At 41.8% G+C, this 18,992-nt stretch overlaps 1 protein-coding gene across 3 annotated transcripts in view; it reads right to left on the reverse strand.

The window, feature by feature from the left end:
* Positions 1 to 2,053: 2,053 nt before the first annotated feature.
* The window catches only part of CLRN1 (clarin 1), a 45,402-nt gene continuing 28,463 nt past the window's right edge, over positions 2,054 to 18,992 (reverse strand). Inside the window, exons 2-4 of one of the 3 annotated variants that reach the window (XM_023232074.2) lie at positions 17,143 to 17,322; positions 4,422 to 4,558; positions 2,054 to 2,778 (exon numbers count right to left, since the gene is read on the reverse strand). In XM_023232074.2, coding sequence (XP_023087842.1) covers positions 2,758 to 2,778; positions 4,422 to 4,558; positions 17,143 to 17,322 — 338 coding nt within the window. In that variant the 3' untranslated portion in view covers positions 2,054 to 2,757. Of the gene's footprint in view, positions 2,779 to 4,243; positions 4,559 to 15,771; positions 15,811 to 17,142; positions 17,323 to 18,992 lie in introns of those variants that run through there. The other 2 variants (XM_023232072.1, XM_023232073.1) reach the window with 2 other exon arrangements.

An 18,992-nucleotide genomic window follows, 5' to 3' on the forward strand; every position in this document is an offset into this window, starting at 1 on the left:
ATCAGACAGCCATGGCATCCTGGAATCCACACCTCTGGATTAGCCATGCTACACATTTTTGCACAGGCAAAATTCATGATACATTGGAACCCGAGGAGAGTGCAACAACAGGGTGGCAGATGCCATACTCTGAAATTGCATGTTTCTGGTAGGGCACTGGCTTGAATTACTTGAGGGGCCCAAGCCTCCTCCTCCGTGCACTCTCTTACAAACTATACCAGAGGAGAGAGAGAACACTGCCAGCAGGAACTCCCAAGTCTCTCACTCTTCTCTGCAATCAGGTTTGTGGCTTACAGTGGGAAGAGTGGACTTTTGCTGGGTGAGGGGCGCACCTACTTGTAACTCATTCTGGCTACTGCTTTCAGAGTGGGTCAAAATCCCTCAGACCAAGATTCAAGCAAAGAAACACTTTCTTAAGACACTTGCCTTTTAACTGCATCATAGTTATCCCTCATCTCACTTCCACCCTGGGGTCTCTATGAGCATTGCCTGATACTGTCCAGTAGGACTGGCAGGGGAGAGTCTGGAGATTTCTGACTTGGGTCTTCGGACTTTCCAAATAGGCTAGTAAATCCCACCTCTGAGCTGTGAGACCCATGGATGTGTCTGGTTGCCTAAGTGCGAATTTATCACTAAGTCTGTAAATCAAAATATAATTTAATTTGATTTACATCATTATTTACAGGAGCAAGAGGGCTTTTTCCAAGGGGGGATTTTGGCCCAGAAGCAGAGACCCCAGTGCTGCCCAGTCTTTCTGTCTACCCTTTACTCTAAACTGACCAGCATTGCTGTGTCCCTTGTCACTGATGGAGGTGGCCCATCAGCCCCAAGCTGGGACCAGCTGCCATGTTAAAGGGGCTTGAGAATGGGCACATCTCTAGAGCAGATACCAAGCACTGAACTAGTACAGACCCCAGGATATCTAAATAAAAGGGACGAGGGGCAGCAAGGCAGTTAGAGAAACATGGCCGGGCTTGGGACTGGTCTTGAAGCAGCATTTCTATTATAACAGCTGCACTGTTTTAACTACACAGGATCTTACTGGAAGGGGAGAGGGGGAGGAAAATTGAGAGGGAGGTTAATCTTTCCCCCACCTCTGCCCCACTTTCCACCCTCTGGAGTCTACCCCTCGGTTCTCATTCAGGTTTCTCTAGGTAAACGGTTGGGACAAATATCCATTCTAGTAGCAAGCCACGCTTACCTTGCAGCTGGTGCACCCTACCGCTGCCAGTGTGCACCCTCTGTCTCCACCAGGGTTAAGAAGGGGTGGTGGTCTCCTTCTCCTAGCCTCTTACCAGGTAAAGGAGCAGAGGGAGAGGAGAATAATAGCACTGTCCCTTGCCTTGATTGTGTAAATGTATGAGACTCTGGCCATGTTGAGAGGCCCTGAACACCTGGAATGTGACATGGAAGCAGCTTCCCTGGAGGAACAGATGGGACCACAAGAGCAAAAGACCTTTGCAAACTGTAAGAGCCCAGATGTAAGCAGTGCCCTTCCTTTTCATTCTAATGCACCATCTGCACCTGTTTCTGCTTCGTTCTGAAGCTTGCTCCTATTCCGGTGAACACATCTTGCTTTGGCTGGGTCCACCTGGACGAACCTAGGACAGTGTTCATACATTCTTCTTGCCATTCTTTCTGGCAGCATCATCAGCACTGATGTTCTCACTGATGACATGAGGGTGTCTGAGACAATGAAACAGGCTCCCTACCTGGCATGGTGTTCGCCTCCCCAGGGCCAGCAGGGGGCCCCGCGACCTTGTGAGAAGGCTCCCTGACACCTTGGGAGGGAGGGCCGGTCCCAGCAAAATGAATGTCATTCCCGGGGCCTTTGATTCCCACCGAGCAGGAGCCACCAACGAGCGTCCTGGCCAGACCCCTCTTCTAAGGGCTCCCCACAGGCCTGGAAACTAGGCGTTTCATCAAGAAGAGAGGGAGACGGGTGCGCTGCTGGTGCCAGGTTGTTTCCTGCTTTATTTTGTGTGCTGTGTGCTCTGCAGGGACCTTTTGAGCCTCTGTCACAGTTCTGCTTCTCCTTTTCAGCCAGGGAACATGGTGGGTTTGCCTCTTAGGTCCTCATTAGATTTTTCAGCAGCTGCTCCAGGTTTTCTTTCTCTTTTTACAGAACAGAGAACAATTGGAGACTTACTTTCTAAAGAAAAAAGGCTGGTGTTCGAAGGAGTTTTTCAAAACTCCAAGAAGACAGAGCGGGATCCCGTGAGAGTGCAGAGGGTACCTGGTCTTGGGCACCTCCGGCCAACTCTTCACGCAGGACATGGTCCTTGTCCTCCCAGCCCACTCCTCATTTCCAGTGCTTTTGTACTGGACCATTTCAGCTAAAGACTTGCAGAACTGGGCTCTAGCCTGTTACCAAAAAAAAAAAAAAAAAAAAAAAATCCCCTTTGCGGCTAGACTGAATTGTAGTGTTCTAGAAATTCTCCAGGTGTATTTCCTGATTTAAAGGGGAAAACCAGCATCTGGAAACTCAGTGTGTTCTGATGTCTGCTGGCAAAGAGCAAATTGACACCAGAGTAAGTTATTTCTCAGGTATACGGTTGTTTCATCCTTGTAAATAGTTCCAAAGGGAAAAGGTGTTTTATTTTAAGGAGCACTTTCAAACCTATTATATGAGGGCTGCTGAGTACCCAGCATCTGTGGTCAGAGGCCTGGTGATCTGTTTGCTGTCATTCTCTGCTTTTTCGTTGGTGCTTTCTGGAGGACAGCAGGTTGAGGATGAAGGAAGGGTCAGTTCCAGGCTCAGCTGTGGCCTTTAGTCAGCTGCAGATCACTTTGATGGGTAATTCAGGGGAAAAAAAAGTTGACCTGGGTCATGCTTGGTGACAGCCAGACCAAGACCAAGATGACACAGTGATACCATCATAATCCCAGATTTAATATAATTTTCATAATTGCATATTAGTACTCAAGACACTATAGCTAGAAAAACAGCCCCCAGTGAGAAATTTTGCATCAGGGGTACTAGTAGAGATCATTTTTCATGATTCCTCAGTGGTCCTAGCAATTATGTTCATTGAAAGTACTGTCATGAATGTAACTGGGACTCAAGCACAGGAGGAAAAATACCCTAAGCTTGGTTCTTTCTTCTTTTCTTCTTTTAGAGTTTGCAAATTTTGACCAACAGACATGGTTAATAAGACTATGCTTTTTAAAAACCTATATTTTATATTTATTTTATTTTTTAATTTTGTTAATGACAGGGTCTCACTATATTGCCCAGGCTGGTCTTGAACTCCTGATCTCAAATGTTCTTCCGACCTTGGCCTCCCAAAGTGCTGGGATTACAGGTGTGAGTCACCATGCCTGGCCTAAGACTATACTTTAAACAAACTTTTTAAAAAAGTGTGTTGATACATTTTACAGATGTTCATTTAATACACAACTGTTTTAGGAAAGCGATTCCAGCTCAGTTTTGTGAAATCTGTGGCAACAAATGTGTGGATATATCAGAAATAGTATTTGTTTTTATTAAAATATATTCCATGTAGGGCCGGGCGCGGTGGCTCAAGCCTGTAATCCCAGCACTTTGGGAGGCCGAGGCGGGCGGATCACGAGGTCAGGAGATCGAGACCATCCTGGCTAACACGGTGAAACCCCGTCTCTACTAAAAAATACAAAAAACTAGCTGGGCGAGGTGGCGGGCACCTGTAGTCCCAGCTACTCAGGAGGCTGAGGCAGGGAATGGCGTAAACCCGGGAGGCAGAGCTTGCAGTGAGCTGAGATCCGGCCACTGCACTCCAGCCTGGGCGACAGAGCGACACTCTGTCTCAAAAAAAAAAAAAAAAAAAAAGTATATATATATATATATATTCTATGTGCCTTTTGATTCCTTTTTGATGGAAAGGCATCTTACACTTTTATTTGTGTATATATATGTGTATATATATATGTGTGTGTGTATATATATGTGTGTATATATGTGTGTGTATATTATATGTGTGTATATATATGTGTGTGTATATATGTGTGTGTGTATATGTGTGTATATATATGTGTGTGTATATATATGTGGGGTAACAATTTGTCGATTCTAGTCAACTGCCTTTGACTACCTGGGTCAAGCAATTTTCCACCAGATAAAATAATTTTTCAAAGCCTTCCTTCTGCTTCCCTTACTTTCCAGCCTGTATCCTTAGTACATAATTTGTAAACATTGTCATGGAGGGTCCTGATGCTTTAATGTATGCAGACTAAAAGGATATACAAAATTAACCACATCTAAAAGTGACCAAAGCAAGCCTATTCCCTTGTAAAATTATAGAAAGGTTTGCCTTTCAGTACATTAGATCTGCAGCTACATTAGTTGTTTCAGTGTCTTTAGATTTTGCGAAAGGGAACTGAAATCCAGCAAGTCGTATTAGGAGCCCATTCAGAAAATGAACAAAAAAGCAAATGAAAACGACCCAGAATGAGGTGGTATATTTTTCACTCTGCGTTTTGTAGACATAAGTCCCTTCTTTATAATTTGCAATTTTTTCTGAGAGGTGGTGGATTTTCACTTCAGAGGCAAACAATATCATGACAAGACAGCCACAGGAGCCTGCAACAAAAGAAACAACATGTTGGGACAAATATTTCCTGACTGTAAGGGACAGGGAAGAGGGTCAATGTGTAAACCAAGGAAATCTCTTACCATCATCCCTATTTACATTATCCACAAAAGAAAATACTGTATATTTGTAATCATGAGCCTGATTCTTTAATCTATAGGTGGTAGTGCTTGGGTTATGGTTCTGCTCTGAGTGAAGAAGATTTGTGTGTGTGTGTGTGTGTGTGTGTGTGTGTGTAGGAGTGTAGTGGGGGGTAAGGAGGTGGTTAGAATTATGCTGATCTTACAAAGACTGGGAGATCTTCCTCTTCATATGATGTGAAGGCTGGATTGCTAGGTACTTTAAAGGCATAATGGTGGAATCAGGCTACAAAGCAGCCACTCCTATGATGTGGCTTCAAGAGAATTCAAGTATATTTCTCTGTACTTCACAGCCATGCAGGATAAAGGCCAATCATGCGACCTCTTGTGAAAGGCCCCAGGCCTCCCTTCAGAAGGGTTACCACGGCTCCTTCGGCTTTCACTTGGCCACAGCGGCACAAAGGAAAACCTGAACAAAGGTAGCTATGGATAAGGTGTTGAGGTGGCACACATCTCTATTCTGCTTGTTTGTAACAGAATTAAGATTTTTAGCTAGACATATGAGTGTCTTGAATTAAGACGGCATTGTTCAACTAAGGGTGGTTGGGATGTATGGGTGGGAAAGTCTTCTTGAACTATACAGGTATTATGGGCCTGTCCTTTCTTCTCTACTTCCTCCTTGCTGTGGCTGAAATATGGATGCAATGGCTGGAGCTCCAGCATACATTTTGGACCAATGTGGCCCCAGAAATGGAAGCAATATGCTGTGGAAAAACAAGAAAGAGGGAGTCTAAATCCCAGATCTTGGAGTCTCTGGACCAGCCCTGGACTTCAACCTCTAGATTTTTATGTGTGAGAAAAAAAAAAAAAAACATTTGTTTTATGTAGTACACTATTATTATTTTTCCCCCTCATCTCTCACTCATTGGTAGCCTAATCTTAATAGATGTAGCTGTGATTTGGGTGAGATTGCTGTGGGACAGGGGCACTCCATATTGGCTGGAAACTGGAAACTCTGGTGAGTGTCTCCCCTGAAGATGGACAATGGGAGACTTCCAGATGGGTGGATGGCACAGGGAGCAGAAGCAGGTGGCAGGAGGGACCAGATCAGGAGCACATGGGATGGCCAGGACTTCACAGCACTTCCACAGCCACTGTTATACCCCAGGCCACCACAATAGGGTTCCAGTTAATAGGAGACTTGCTGGGATGGTTTTCTGCCTTAGGTGAAACCAATTTGGGTTCAAACCCTGATTCCTTTACTTACTATGTAAAAGTAGGCAATTTTAATATTCAGGTCTCAATTTCTTCATCTATAAAAGGTGGTTAATATAAATAAAGCATGATTTGCATTTGGCATTGTAATTGACACATATAAATGCTTACTAATTGGTAGCTATTTGTATGGTTTTTATGGATTCCTTTTTTCTTGCAAGTCCTTATCATAATAGCTTGATTTAGGTCAAACCAATTTGGTTTCAAATCCTGATTCCTCCACTTACTATGTCAAATTAGGCAATTTTATTTCAAATCCTCAGCCCACCCCATATCAGGAACACCTGACCACATCAGGGTAGGCAATATAAAAGAACGTATCACAGTGTCTTTTTTTCCTCCGAATACTCTTCCACTGATTTTATGTCTCCTTTAGGACAGGTAAATGCTTTTTACTCTTCAGTTAAAGTTAATCCAAATATCCTAGGAGTGGCAACATAATGGCTTGAGTTTCTATTCGTTAATTCACTCATTCATTTATTCATTAGACTTATATAGGGGACAGTTGTGGAGATTTAAACATTAAAGAAAATACACATGGTTTCTGCTCCCATGGAGTATAATTGGGGAGAGGACAAAAAATCAATTACTAACCAATTACAGTGCATGTAATCAACGGGTAGTAGGGGGGCTGTTACTGAGAGGGTGGGCAGCATCATGGAAGTGTCCTTAGAAGCAGCCAGAAGGAGCTGTAGGAAAAGTTAGCTGAGCAGAGGGAGGCTGGACTGTGTGGGGAGAGCACTGCAGGCAGGAGGAGCTATCATGCAAGTGACAGCCCCCATTCCTTTCCCAAAGGTCAAGCTGGGTTTGCGGTAGAGGTAGAGATTGGGGGATAGGCATGAGGGGAGAGGTGAGCAGAAAAGGCGACATCACATTTCTTCTACTTTAGAATTTCACATAGGACTGGCCCATCAGTTTAATCATCATCAAATAATTGCATAATGTAATTTTCTTGAAATTTCACTTTCTACTATCCTCAGAGTGGTAGCTGAGAATATTCCTTTGTAAAATTTTGTCAGCCTATTTTTGTATTCTAAGCTTAAAACCAGTGCTCTCCCCTGGCAAAACCGTATTATTGCTTTATTGTTAGATCCTAACAAAAAGGCTGCAGTGCTGTTTTCTCTTTATCTTTTATTCGAAAATTGTGGAGAAAATGCCACTGCTTTTACCATAAGAGCCTTCTTTGTCTGAGGAGATGGTGAATTTCAGACAGAAGTGAAACACTATTTCCTGAGCACCTGAAAGGAAAATTCAAGCTCGGTTTCCTTTCCAAGTTGTTAAATATTTTAAAGGTAGTACTTTGTTAAGGAGACAGCATTACAGCAAGGCTGTACTTCAAATTCCTAAAGTAAAAGTTACTTGGGGTGTCATAAGACTCAAAGCCTTTTGCCATAGCTAATATTTCAAGCACACAGCCCCCAAAGCAAAGTGTGCTGTCTAGTAGTAGGACAGTCTGAGATCTTGCTCTGGATTCTAGGGTTGATCGCGAGGTCAGCATTGTCGTTTCAGGGCCAGAGGATAGAAACCCAGCCTGAGTCTCATAACCTTTCAGTGACTGCTAAGAGATAAGAGATATGAAGGGAGACAACTCAGTGTGAACTTGGGATATTTTTGCTTCTCTCTGTCCATGGCTCTAAAAAAGACATGGGATCAAGGATAACTATTTATGACTTATGGACCAAAAGATACGCATGAAGAATTTCTCTTTGTGGCATGGCTGCTAAGGCTATAAAAGAAGTGTGTAAGAGATATGAGTGATGTGAGAATAGGACTAAACCTACCCACTTCCAGTACGACCCTTTGAATCCAGCAAGAGGGGCTCCTGCTTTGTGCCCCACATTTAAAGGGTTCTGCTCTGTCTCTCTTCTGGAGAGGTTCCTTCCCAAGGCACGAAGAATCCTTGAAGTCAATAGAACATACCCATCTGGCGTGCCCGACTCACATTTTAGTCTATACTCCTGGGACCCCGGAATTTACTTCATAAATAGCCCTGAGCCTATTTTCAAGGCCTATGTGGTCATTTCTCCTGGGTCAGTCCTCTCAGGGTCAAAGGGTGGCTGAGGAATAGCTGTTTCAAGAGGCATGGTCAGAGCTTGGATACATGGTGCAATGTCCACACACATATGCTTGAGGTTCTTTACCGTGTGCAGTGGAGTCAGGCAGGGGAAGAGAAGTGGGTTTTCATTCATACTCTTGCCCAAGACTTCACAAATGGTAGGATCAGTCCTACATGTCTCTCTCCTGTTTTTCCCAGTTATCCATGTACACCAAGAGCCCAAATTCACGTGGTGCCATTTGGACAGATTCCTTAATGTGTCTGTCCATCTGACCAACACTGCTCCTGCTCCCAAGAAAGGTTAGAATAAACCAGGACTTTGGAAAGCCTGCCAAACCTTGCTGGAGCTATAATTTGAAGTATAACCAGGCACAAGGCCCAGGTTTTGCTGCCCAATGTCTTACTCAATGACCTACAGCCATTTTTCCTTTCATCTGTCTGATTTCCCCACCATCTGGCTGGTGCTGTAGGTTTTTTTTCTTCCTTTTAATGACTTTGATTACTGAGTTAATTTCTGACTGAATAGGATAGCTGAGTTATAGGGCTGTCACACCATGAATGATCAGTCAATTAACAAACGTTTGTAATGTGCTAGACACTGCACATTCATGACTCTCCTCTGACAGCTGTCTGAGACTGCAGAATTGAGCACCGGTCTCCCCCAGTCCTTACTATATGTGAACACAGGACACAGCCATTGAGAGTTGCTTCTTCATCCCTGTGTGACCCTGAGGGTATCTCTGCTTTTATGAGTGGGAACACCCTGCCAGGATCTGTGAGAGTCCAGAAGTACTATGGGTTTGGGTCCTCGAAGGGGAAGAAATCTCTGAAATGTTATCCTATTATCAGTAAGATCATATTTGGGGAAATAATAAATTGGAATTTCAATTCCATTTAGAGTAATGATCAACATTTTCAGAAAGCTTTCAACACATCATCTTCAATTGTCTTATAGGTGACAGATATTAGGGGCATTTCATTGCCAATATAGAATGATAAATTGATAATTTCCTTTTCAAGGAATATTGAGAGATGATAAATGGGTGTGGGAAAGCCACAACTTTATAAGTGTAGGTGTTAATTTTCTCTAAAATTATGCAAATGTCACTTGAAAGTTGGTAATTGAAAGTTAAGGTCACCAGCAATGATTTCTTCCCCCAATAGAAGTTGTTCTGAGTCTATACTGCTCCAGAGACCGATGGCTACCATCTAGAAAGGGACAGAGAGACAAGTGAAGAGAGTTAATACCAAAGAGTAGATTTTGAGATTGTGATGACAAGCAATTTGGTCATGTGTTTCCAAAGGATAGATGTAGATGAAGGAATAACACCACTGGGTCTAGCCTTTTCACTTTATCTTCTGTAATGGAAAGTTGAAGAGCCCATATCTAACCTAAGTTTTACAAATGTTATGTTATTGAGAAGGATGATTAATGCAAAGAAGAAATGGTCTAAAAATACAATGTCTATCTAATTTGAATTTATTTTCAGAAATATGTATGAAAATGTGACATTTTCAGAAAAATGTCATTTGTTACCAGAAAATATTTAGCTACTTCTGTTTTATTCATTTATTCAACAACTATTTATTGAGTGCCTATTGCACTGTTGTGGGAACTGGGGGTACAGCACTAAATGAAACAGGTAAAAATCCCTTTCTTCGCAGAGCTCTCAGTGATGGAGACAATGGAAAAAGAGGGAGAGGCAATAACTTGATAAGTACATTCAATCGTTTTTCAGAGTGTGATATATATTAAGGAGAATAAAATAAAGCAGAGAAGGGGGATAGGAAGGCTGGGGAGGGATGGCCAGGGGAGGCCTCATAGGGAAGATAACATTTAAGTGCATCTTGAGAGAAGTGAGGGAGTGAGAAGGTAGATATTTGGAGGAAGATTATTTCAGGCTGAAGGAAGAGCGAATGCAAAGGAAGTAGGTGGTTTGAGTGAAAAGGGGAGGAAGGTAAGGGATAGAAATAGGTGGGCTGTCTGTGTGTATTTCTGAAGTGGATACATCCAGTGGTGCTTTGGAGGTCACAGCAAGGACTTGGGTTGTGACTCTAAATGAAACAGAAGGGAAGACATACATTCTGAGTAGGGCAAGAATCTCTTTGCAACTGTGATAGAAAATGATTAAGCATTTCCTTACACAAGGTCATGGCTGGGCCATGTACAAAACAGATGAAACACAGTCCTCCTACCACACCGTGGACATGAATGACCTGGAATGTGATTCCTCACAACACTGCCCCTTCAGCCACTTCCCTGCATACGAAAATGAAATTCTTTGCCCACTGCCAACATCAGCTCTCTAACATTACTTCTCTTTTCCTTCTGTGGCCTCTTTCCTAAGTTCTATTCTGAGAAACTAGCAGAATGTTTTCATTACTGGGTTTTCCTGCCACAAATTCTTTATCCTTCCTCAGGCTCTGTGGCTTTGATGACTGGACATCCCTGTATTTCTTTCTTGAACTCCTGAAAACGTGCGCCTCCATAAGGATTGGCGTAGAGATAAGATGCAGATTTTTTTTCACCACCATTTGCAGAATAATGTGCCCCAGACATGTTTCAGAGTCCAGGTTATTATTAATACTGAGACTGATATATAATGTAAGTGTTCTATTTTTAAACTGTTCTTCGTTTTCTTGTCTTTGTGTATATGAATGTGCTTATGTTCCATGCCATAGCTGTAATTATCATAATTAGTTAGGCCCATACTAGGTGCATCCTCTTTTTAAAGAAAGGCAGCAATTTTGTTTGCCTTGCTTGGCATAACTCATAGCAGACGCTATATGTAAGAGAAGGCGTAACTCCTGATGCTATGTGTAAGAGAAGCTATATGTAAGAAATGCTATATATAAGAGAATAGTTATATGTATGTATGTAATAGTTACAAATACAATTTGCAATAAGTCCACATTTTTGTGGCTTTTATCACCTCCAAAAGGCCTGAACCAATACTTTTCATGTCATTCTCAGAGAGTATTCACAGAACTACTAGGATGTTCTACCACTGACCCATGTCAAGTCTGCCGACTCTCTTCTACATGCAGATCTAGGTAAGGCTCTCTCCTGTCAACTGGGAAACATCTAGAATGGAATATATAAAAGGCCCACACTCAAATATCAGTGCTGCAGCTAAAAACTGTGAATCTAATTGCTTCTATACTCAGCTCCCTCTTTTTTGGTTCTCTCTCTTCTTCTACCTCCTTAAGTTTTCTCTCTCTGTCTCTCTTTCTCCCACTGTATTATAAATCTTGAGGGAAGTTTTTTCACCCCCTTTTCCCTATTCTGCCTTCTCCTGCCCATACCTCTATTACAGGTGGCCAACTTTACACAAAGCTCACTGCTGACTGGTACCCTTAAAACATTCCCTCTGGGACACCCATAATCTCCCAGTTTTCCTTTTTCCTCTTTCTCTTTGTACATTGCTACTCAGTGTCTTTTGCTGGCTTCTCCTCCTCCTCAACCAGAAAATTAACTGTCAGTGTTCTTCAGGAATTGGTCCTAGGCCAGCTTTTATCTATGTACGTTCTCTCCCTAGGTGATCTCATCCAATGTTATTGCTTTACATAATATCTATATCCTAATAATGCCCAAATTTATGTCTTTCTTCTAGACCTCTTCACTGAAGTCCAGATTCATGTAACTGACTATTTACTTGACATCTGCACTTGGTGGTCTCATAGCATCTCAGACTTGACATGCCCCAAATGGAACACATGATTTTTGGTGCTGAGCTCTTCTCCCCATCTTTTTCTTGCCCTAAACTGCAAGCCTGCTCCTCCCTTGTCTTATCCATAATGCCACCACTATTTATTAGTTCCATAAGCTACCTGAAAAACATTTTTAATGTACTTTCAGAATGTTTTTAGAATCCATTCATCTTTTTTCACCTCCAATGCGATAGTATTGTCTTTCACCAGACATTTCTTAAAGAGGTAAATCAGCTATCAGACATCTCTTTAAAATCTTTCAAAAGCTTTTCGTTGCAATTAGAATCAGTTCTAAAAGACTTACCATGGTTAATGTTTAAGGTCCAACATTAACTGGTATCAACTGATCTCTCTAACCTCATTTTTCCCTTGTGCTACTTCCCCCTCACTACCCAGCCCCTAGCCACATTGGCCTTCTTTTGGTTCCTACAGCAAGCAGACCTCTTTCCCTAGAGTGTTCAGTGTGCTTTCTCTCCTACTTGGGATGTTCTGTGAAGGTTCTCAGTTCCTTCTTAGCTTTAGAATTCAGCTATTGGAGCAGTCTTCCCTGACCACCATACCAAAGCCAGACCTCTGCTGTCATTGTCTTTCATAGCAACTTGTTTATCACCCTCATTGTAATTATTGCAAACTGTAATAACTTAATTATTTATGTACACTTTTGAAATTAGATGAGATTTTAAAAGGTGTCTGATGGATGATTTACCTCTTTAAGAAATGTCTGGTGAAAGGCCATACTATTGCATATTATAGCAACATGTTTATCACCGTTATTGTAATTATTACAATCTGTAATCACTTAATTATTGATATACACTTTTGTTTGACTCTCCCACTAGACTACAAGCTCCACGAAGACAGCACTGTGTGCCTGATTCACTGTGGGATCACCAGTGCCTATTATAATGATTGACACACAGTGGACACTCAGCCAATGTTTGACAAATATGTGAAATATATTTACCTATATTGCAACCCTGAGCACTGGCTACAAGTTAGAATGACTCCAGAGAGCTTAAGGTAAAATAGCAGTGCCCAAGCCCTACCCCCAGAGACTATAATTTAATGAGTGTTGTGTGAGACCCGAGATCAGTCATCTTAGAAAGTTCTTCAGATGATTCTAATGTACAGCCAAAGAAGAGAATCACTGCCCAAAATGAACTATGGGGGATGATGAAGCTCTTACTAAAATCCTACCTTGGGAAAAAGACTTCTCAGCATCAGTTTGTGAATGACAAGATGAGAAAGAGCAAACTGGCTGACTTGCATGGGTTTCATGCAACAATATTACATTGAGAATGCTGAGGAATATGAGCTAAACTGGAGGCTGTGAGAGTGGAAGAAATGTCTTGTTCAGGAGGCAACAGAATATGAAGCCATAAGTATGAGCGAGCTGTGTGACTGAAGCCGTTGCTGGCCTGGCCCAGTGGGTTGCTTTCTTTCCTTTTCTACCTGCTGGGTCTGGCATGCACCACATTGGGAGGCATAAGGAGATGCCCATAGCAGTACTCTGGGCAGTGTGGAAAGTTCCAGATAGACAATTGGGAGGACTTCTTTTCCCTTTCCTTCCCTTTTCCCCTTCTGCATGCCCCAGGATGCCAAGTCTTGGGTGCCCATCCAGCAGAGAAGTAGACAGTTGAAGAAATGATCGTAGAATGACTTCAGCACAAGGATGGGGGAAGCTTAGGGAACCTGGATGTGAGTGGCGAGGAGAAAAAGAGAAAAGAGGTCCAAGGAGGAAAGCATTTTTCTTCTCTGCTGACAGTGAGCACTGCCACCTGGGCAGCACACACTGGTGAGAGAAACAAGGGAGGAGAACCAGTCGGTGGGAGAGAGCTGACCTCTGGTGTCTCTTATTGGAATGTGACTCGTATGTGAAATAAAGGACCCCTAATGCAGTCTCTGGCCTCTGAGTATGTGATGCATTGGCTCACATTTAGAATGTTTGGGATAAGGGCTACAAAACCCTACCCTTACACAATTGGGGCTTAGAGCCAGAGTCTGCATGGACATTACAACTGTGAATAAACATTTCCAAAGTTCCAAGGGCTTCTGGGTACCATATGGGATTTAAGGGGAATGAGGAAGTCTGTGATTCCAAAGTGACCTGTTTATCCCCAGAGGTCACAAACTGTCAGTCCATCTCACCCTCGAACATGTTTTTTTGTCGTAACAGTTTTTTTTTTTTTTTTTTGAGTTATTGAACATTTTGATATTTAAAAAATAAGTATTTGCAGCTTAAAAAAACACTGGGTGATCTAAAAACACTGGGCCTTTATCCTCTGCAAGACACAGATCTGGAGCTGGCTCCTTCCCTTCCTTTCTCCCCTTCTCTTCCTTCCATGATTCACAAAATTTTATTGAGCCCAAGCTTTTACAACAAATTTGAGGGTGGGTGAGATGGAACAGAATGCAGGCAGAGGTCCTGATTGTTCCCGCATATATTTATTTGTGTGCTCAGGTTCTCCTTGCATTAGGCTTGGCCAAAGGCAGAGATAAGATCGGGGATTTGGATTAAATTCTGTATTCTCTGAGTCATCTCGCTTTTCAAATGCTGTTAGTTTGGTCGTCTGTCAGAACTGTCAAATAATTTGTCTTCCAAATGGGCTGTTCTTCAGAATTTCATTCAGAAGCTGGAGCGCTAGACGGCTGTGCTGCTAATAAGTTGTTGCGTCTCACCTTCACTCCAGCTTTGCTTTTCTCTGCTTTATGATGCCACGTCAAGACTTCCCAAACTAGTTCTGCCTTTTCAGCTGTTTTCTGTCAAACATGAGCACCAGGGGGAGAGGGAAGACAAGAAAAGAAACGAGAGAAAGGCCCACACCTTCCACTTCACTTGTAGTTCTCCCCGGTGGCAGCAACTGGGGAGTTTCCAACCTTTTCCACACTCACAGAAATCCCTCATGGTGTCCCAGAGCCAAGTCCTCGAGGTCTTAGACACAATGCTCTGGGGTCTCTCCTCAAGCTTCCAGCTTCTGACAATGCCAAACTCTTTTGTTGGTTCCCCCAAGCCCTAGTCGGGGAAGCTGCTTTCTGACATTATCATCTTGGAGTTACCTCGGGGTCTCCTTTTCGTTTGTCAGTCCGCCAACGCCTGTTGAACCAACTCCCTGTAGCTCAAACTTGAGCCAGTCTCAGAATCTCCTGAAGGGCTTGTTAAAATACGGATGGCCATCCTTCCCCAGACCCCCAAGTTTCTGATTCAGTGGGTCTGGGGTAAAGGCCTGAGAATTTGCTGCTTTATCAAGTTTCCAGATGATGCAGATGCTGCTCATCTGGGGACTCCAGTTTGAGAACCACTGCTTTACATTCCATTCCTTCTGTTAAAATCATGTGTAATGGTTATCAGTAAAACAGCACACTACCCAGATCCACCAGTTTGGTTTTGGATGTTTGGTGAGCAGAAGTAATTCCAACTCTCTCTTCTCATCTGGACCTTCACCTGTGACTGAATCACTTTCTCGTTCTATCTGCCCACACCCTGAGCCTGTGCTCTTGGCACTTCTGCCCCGATTGCAATGCATTTGGCCTTTGTTTATGATATTCCATCCCACTCCTCACTGGCTCATGTCCTATTGCTTCAAAGCGCCTGTTCTGCCAGTTCCATCTCATCTGAATTCTGATTGCTGAAACCTGTTCTGTCTAGGTGACCAAGTTAATAGCTCTTTTCTAGGCTTGCTATTTCAAGTCAGCAAATTCATATTGAATTGTCCACTGTGTACAGAGCTTCATGCTGAATGCTTTTGTCAGAGATATAAAGATGTGAAAGACTTAGACTCTTCCCTTATAGGGTAATCATCTGTACAATTTAAAACGGTATTATATACTTGTGACAAATATAAAGAAAATATTAGCAGAATCTCCACTGGAGGATATACTTTGGTTGGGTGAATAATGTGATTAGCAGGATGTGGATGGGGTGAGACCCCAAGCAGTGTGCACAAGTAACAATGAACAGAGGTTACACTGCGAGTGACCTGTTAACTACAGGGTTTTGTTTTACAGAGAGAGATCTATACACGCTTGTGGCAGGGGTTGAACTGTGTGAGAGAAGGGAGTAGTGTCAAGAGCAAGAAAGTACCTTGAGCCTGGTGCCTGGTGGCTGGCAGCCAAAGGGCAACTTTGAGAGAAAAAGAAACAGTCAAATAGAGATTTTCATTACATTGTTTGCTTTGTGTGAGTTGTTGTCTTTCTGTATCTCTCTATGAAACCATCAATAAAATTACTTGCCTCCCAGGAATCTGACAAAGTGTTGGATCTTTTTGCAAATTTAGAATGGGGTGAAGTCAGAGATCTCCTACAGAACAGCTACATATAAATTATACACACATTTTTCATTTTCTCGTCTTTCTCCTTCTCCCACTTGCAAATAGTAAGCACCGTTTGGCACTGACTGGGTTTTATATCTTTTTCCATCAGCCCTGGCTATTGAGTAGCACATGTTTATTGATGAACTAATTTCTGGCTTTAGAGTTTATCCTTGCCCAGATACACTTAGCATTAGGCAACACAAAGTATCTACAGACTTGAACATGGCTGCTCATATGTAGGTGGAACACTGACCCTTTACTCTTTTTTGATGCCATTTATTTATTTGTATTATTATGTATACATAATAGCACATTATTGAACACTGAGAAATATTGATAAGTATGAGCAAAAATAAAAGTACCCCATAGTGTCATGGGTCAGAGACAACCACAACCAACACACTGGAGTCTCTATTGTCTGTCTGTCTATCTGTCTGTCTATCTATCTATCTATCTATCTATCTATCTATCTATCTATCATCTACCTATCTATTTCATATATATAGTCCCCATATATACATATATGTATTTTATATGTATATTCTCTCTATATATATAATCAAATTAAGTTCACAATGTTTATATAAGTTTACATACTGCTTTTTCCATGTAACTTTTTGAGACAAGCATTTATCCTCTTGATTACATCTTCAAAAATATAATTTAATGTCAGCATCATAGTTATTCATACAGACACCCATAAAGTATTTATTGATAGATAGAGAGATAGATGGATAGACAGACAGACAGACAGATAGACAGACGGACAATAGAGGCTCCAATGTGTTGGTTGTGGTTGTCTCTGACCCATGACACTATGGGGTACTTTCATTTTTGCTCATACTTATCAATATTTCTCAGTGTTCAGTAATGTGCTATTATGTATACATAATAATACAAATAAATAAATGGCATCAAAAAAGAGTAAAGGGTCAGTGTTCCACCTACATATGAGCAGCCATGTTCAAGTCTGTAGATACTGTTGAACAAGTGCGGTATTTCCACACTTTTTGTTATTATATATGATACTACAGTGTGCATCCATGTATATATGTTAAGATTATAACTTTATATTTAGGTAGATCATCTTTTTGACATATTGAAAAGCACATTTGTCTTCAGAGGTAGAGTTTTGTACTTACCTGAAATGAAGCTCAAAAGGTACAACCCTAGGGGACCATGCAGAGTTTCAAAGGGTTTTCCAAAAGCATTGTACATAAAGAAGGCTGTCCCCACCATGGTTAACACAATAAGGATGGCAGAGAAGAGAATGACATTGACGTGGATGCTTACTGGGATCGCTTTGAGCAAATCTGGAAAAACTGAAGATAAGACAAAACTAGGGTTAGAAGAAGTTTCATTAGCAGTAGTCTGCAAGTATAATTTTAAAAATTCAATCTCTCTTTTTAAATTTCAAACATCACTACAATCCTTCTGATGAATACATTTTCACATACTAATTTATAAGGGGTTTAGACAAAGGTTTAAAGATAGGATCATTTTATAGAGTGCACCAGTAAAAATTAGCAAAGAGGAGATTTGAGGTAATTTATTTTCTGAGCTTGGTTGTATGTAATGATTTAAACAAATAAGTTCTGGCTTTATAACCCAATCTGTACATTTTAATAACCAAGCTTTTAATAACCTTTCTCAGTCATCATTTTAAAAAATCTATCTTAACTTGCAATGATATTTTAAGTTTGGAGATATCTGGGGCGTTCAAACATCAGGAAGTTTTCGTATTTACTTTGTTACAAAAAAATTGTTTCTAGTCTACACCAAGATTAAAGAATGGAGATATTTTCAGTCAACTTCAATATTTTAATGTAGCACAAAGCTGTGGGAAAGTAATTTCTGGTACTATGGGAAATATTTCCACGTAGAAAACAAGCCAAATCTATTTCTAGATTTTGTGTTCAGGGCAAGTTTTTCTTGTTTGCAGAGAAAGCAAAACCCTACGTTTTAGAGTTTCTTTTATCCGGTGAGGCATCAGCATGCTTAGCCTCAGCAAATCTGGCAGGACCAATCTGGAGAAGTTTAATTCAGTTTATTTTAGTTCTCTAAACATGTATCAAGTGCTTAAGTTATTTACTGAGCACCTACTGTGTGTCAGGCATTATTCTAGGTGTTGGAAGTAGAGCCATAAAACAAGATGGACAAAGTTCCTGTTGTCTCACAGAGCTTATAACCTAATGGGAGAAGACAGACCATTAGAAAGTAAACAAATAAACATGATAGCTTATCTCCAAAAGATGGCCGCAATCAATGATTTTCCCCCTTTTATGCATGTGTCGCTTCTCATTTAAGAGGTAGAATTTTTTCCCCAGTGCCTTTGAACTTGGATTGGTCTTTGATTGCTTTGACCTCCTGAATATGGCAGCAGAAGTACATTGTGCCAGTTCCAGGCCAGTTTGATAAGAGAACCGGCAGTCTCTGCTTTTTTTTTCTTTTGGAAGCTTGAGTTGCCAAGAAGTCCAGGCTACTCTTCTGGAGAGAAAGCCTGCCTGGAGGAGCACTGAGGCACCAGACACACAAGGGAAGAAGCTGTCCTGGATGGCAAGCCCAGAAAAGATGACTCCAACCCAGCTGCTATGTAACTGCAACAGTTAGGAGAGGCCCTATCAAGAACTGTCCAGGTGAATAAGTAAATTTTTGTTTTAAGTCCCTGAACTTTATAGGAGAGCTGTTATCCAGCGGTAACAATGATAGAGGTGTAGAAATTTTAGGCAGACAGGGGCAGGTCCCTGGAAAAACCTCACTTTTGAGCTGAAAAGCCTGAAACCCGCAGCCCAAAGTGAAAACTTCCATCCTTGTGTGCCCATTGTTTCCCAATTGGTTCTTTCTGAATAATGTCTTTTTACTAATAGAATGTTGCCTTTTCCAAAACTATGTATGGCCTGCCCCACCTCCTATCCTCTGCCTATAAACACCCCAGACTCAGCCAGTAGAGAGGAGAAGTGGCTGGACATCAGAGAGAGGCAACTTGACTTCA

This window comes from Piliocolobus tephrosceles, chromosome 2 (assembly GCF_002776525.5).
Source record: "Piliocolobus tephrosceles isolate RC106 chromosome 2, ASM277652v3, whole genome shotgun sequence".
Lineage (NCBI taxonomy): Eukaryota > Metazoa > Chordata > Mammalia > Primates > Cercopithecidae > Piliocolobus > Piliocolobus tephrosceles.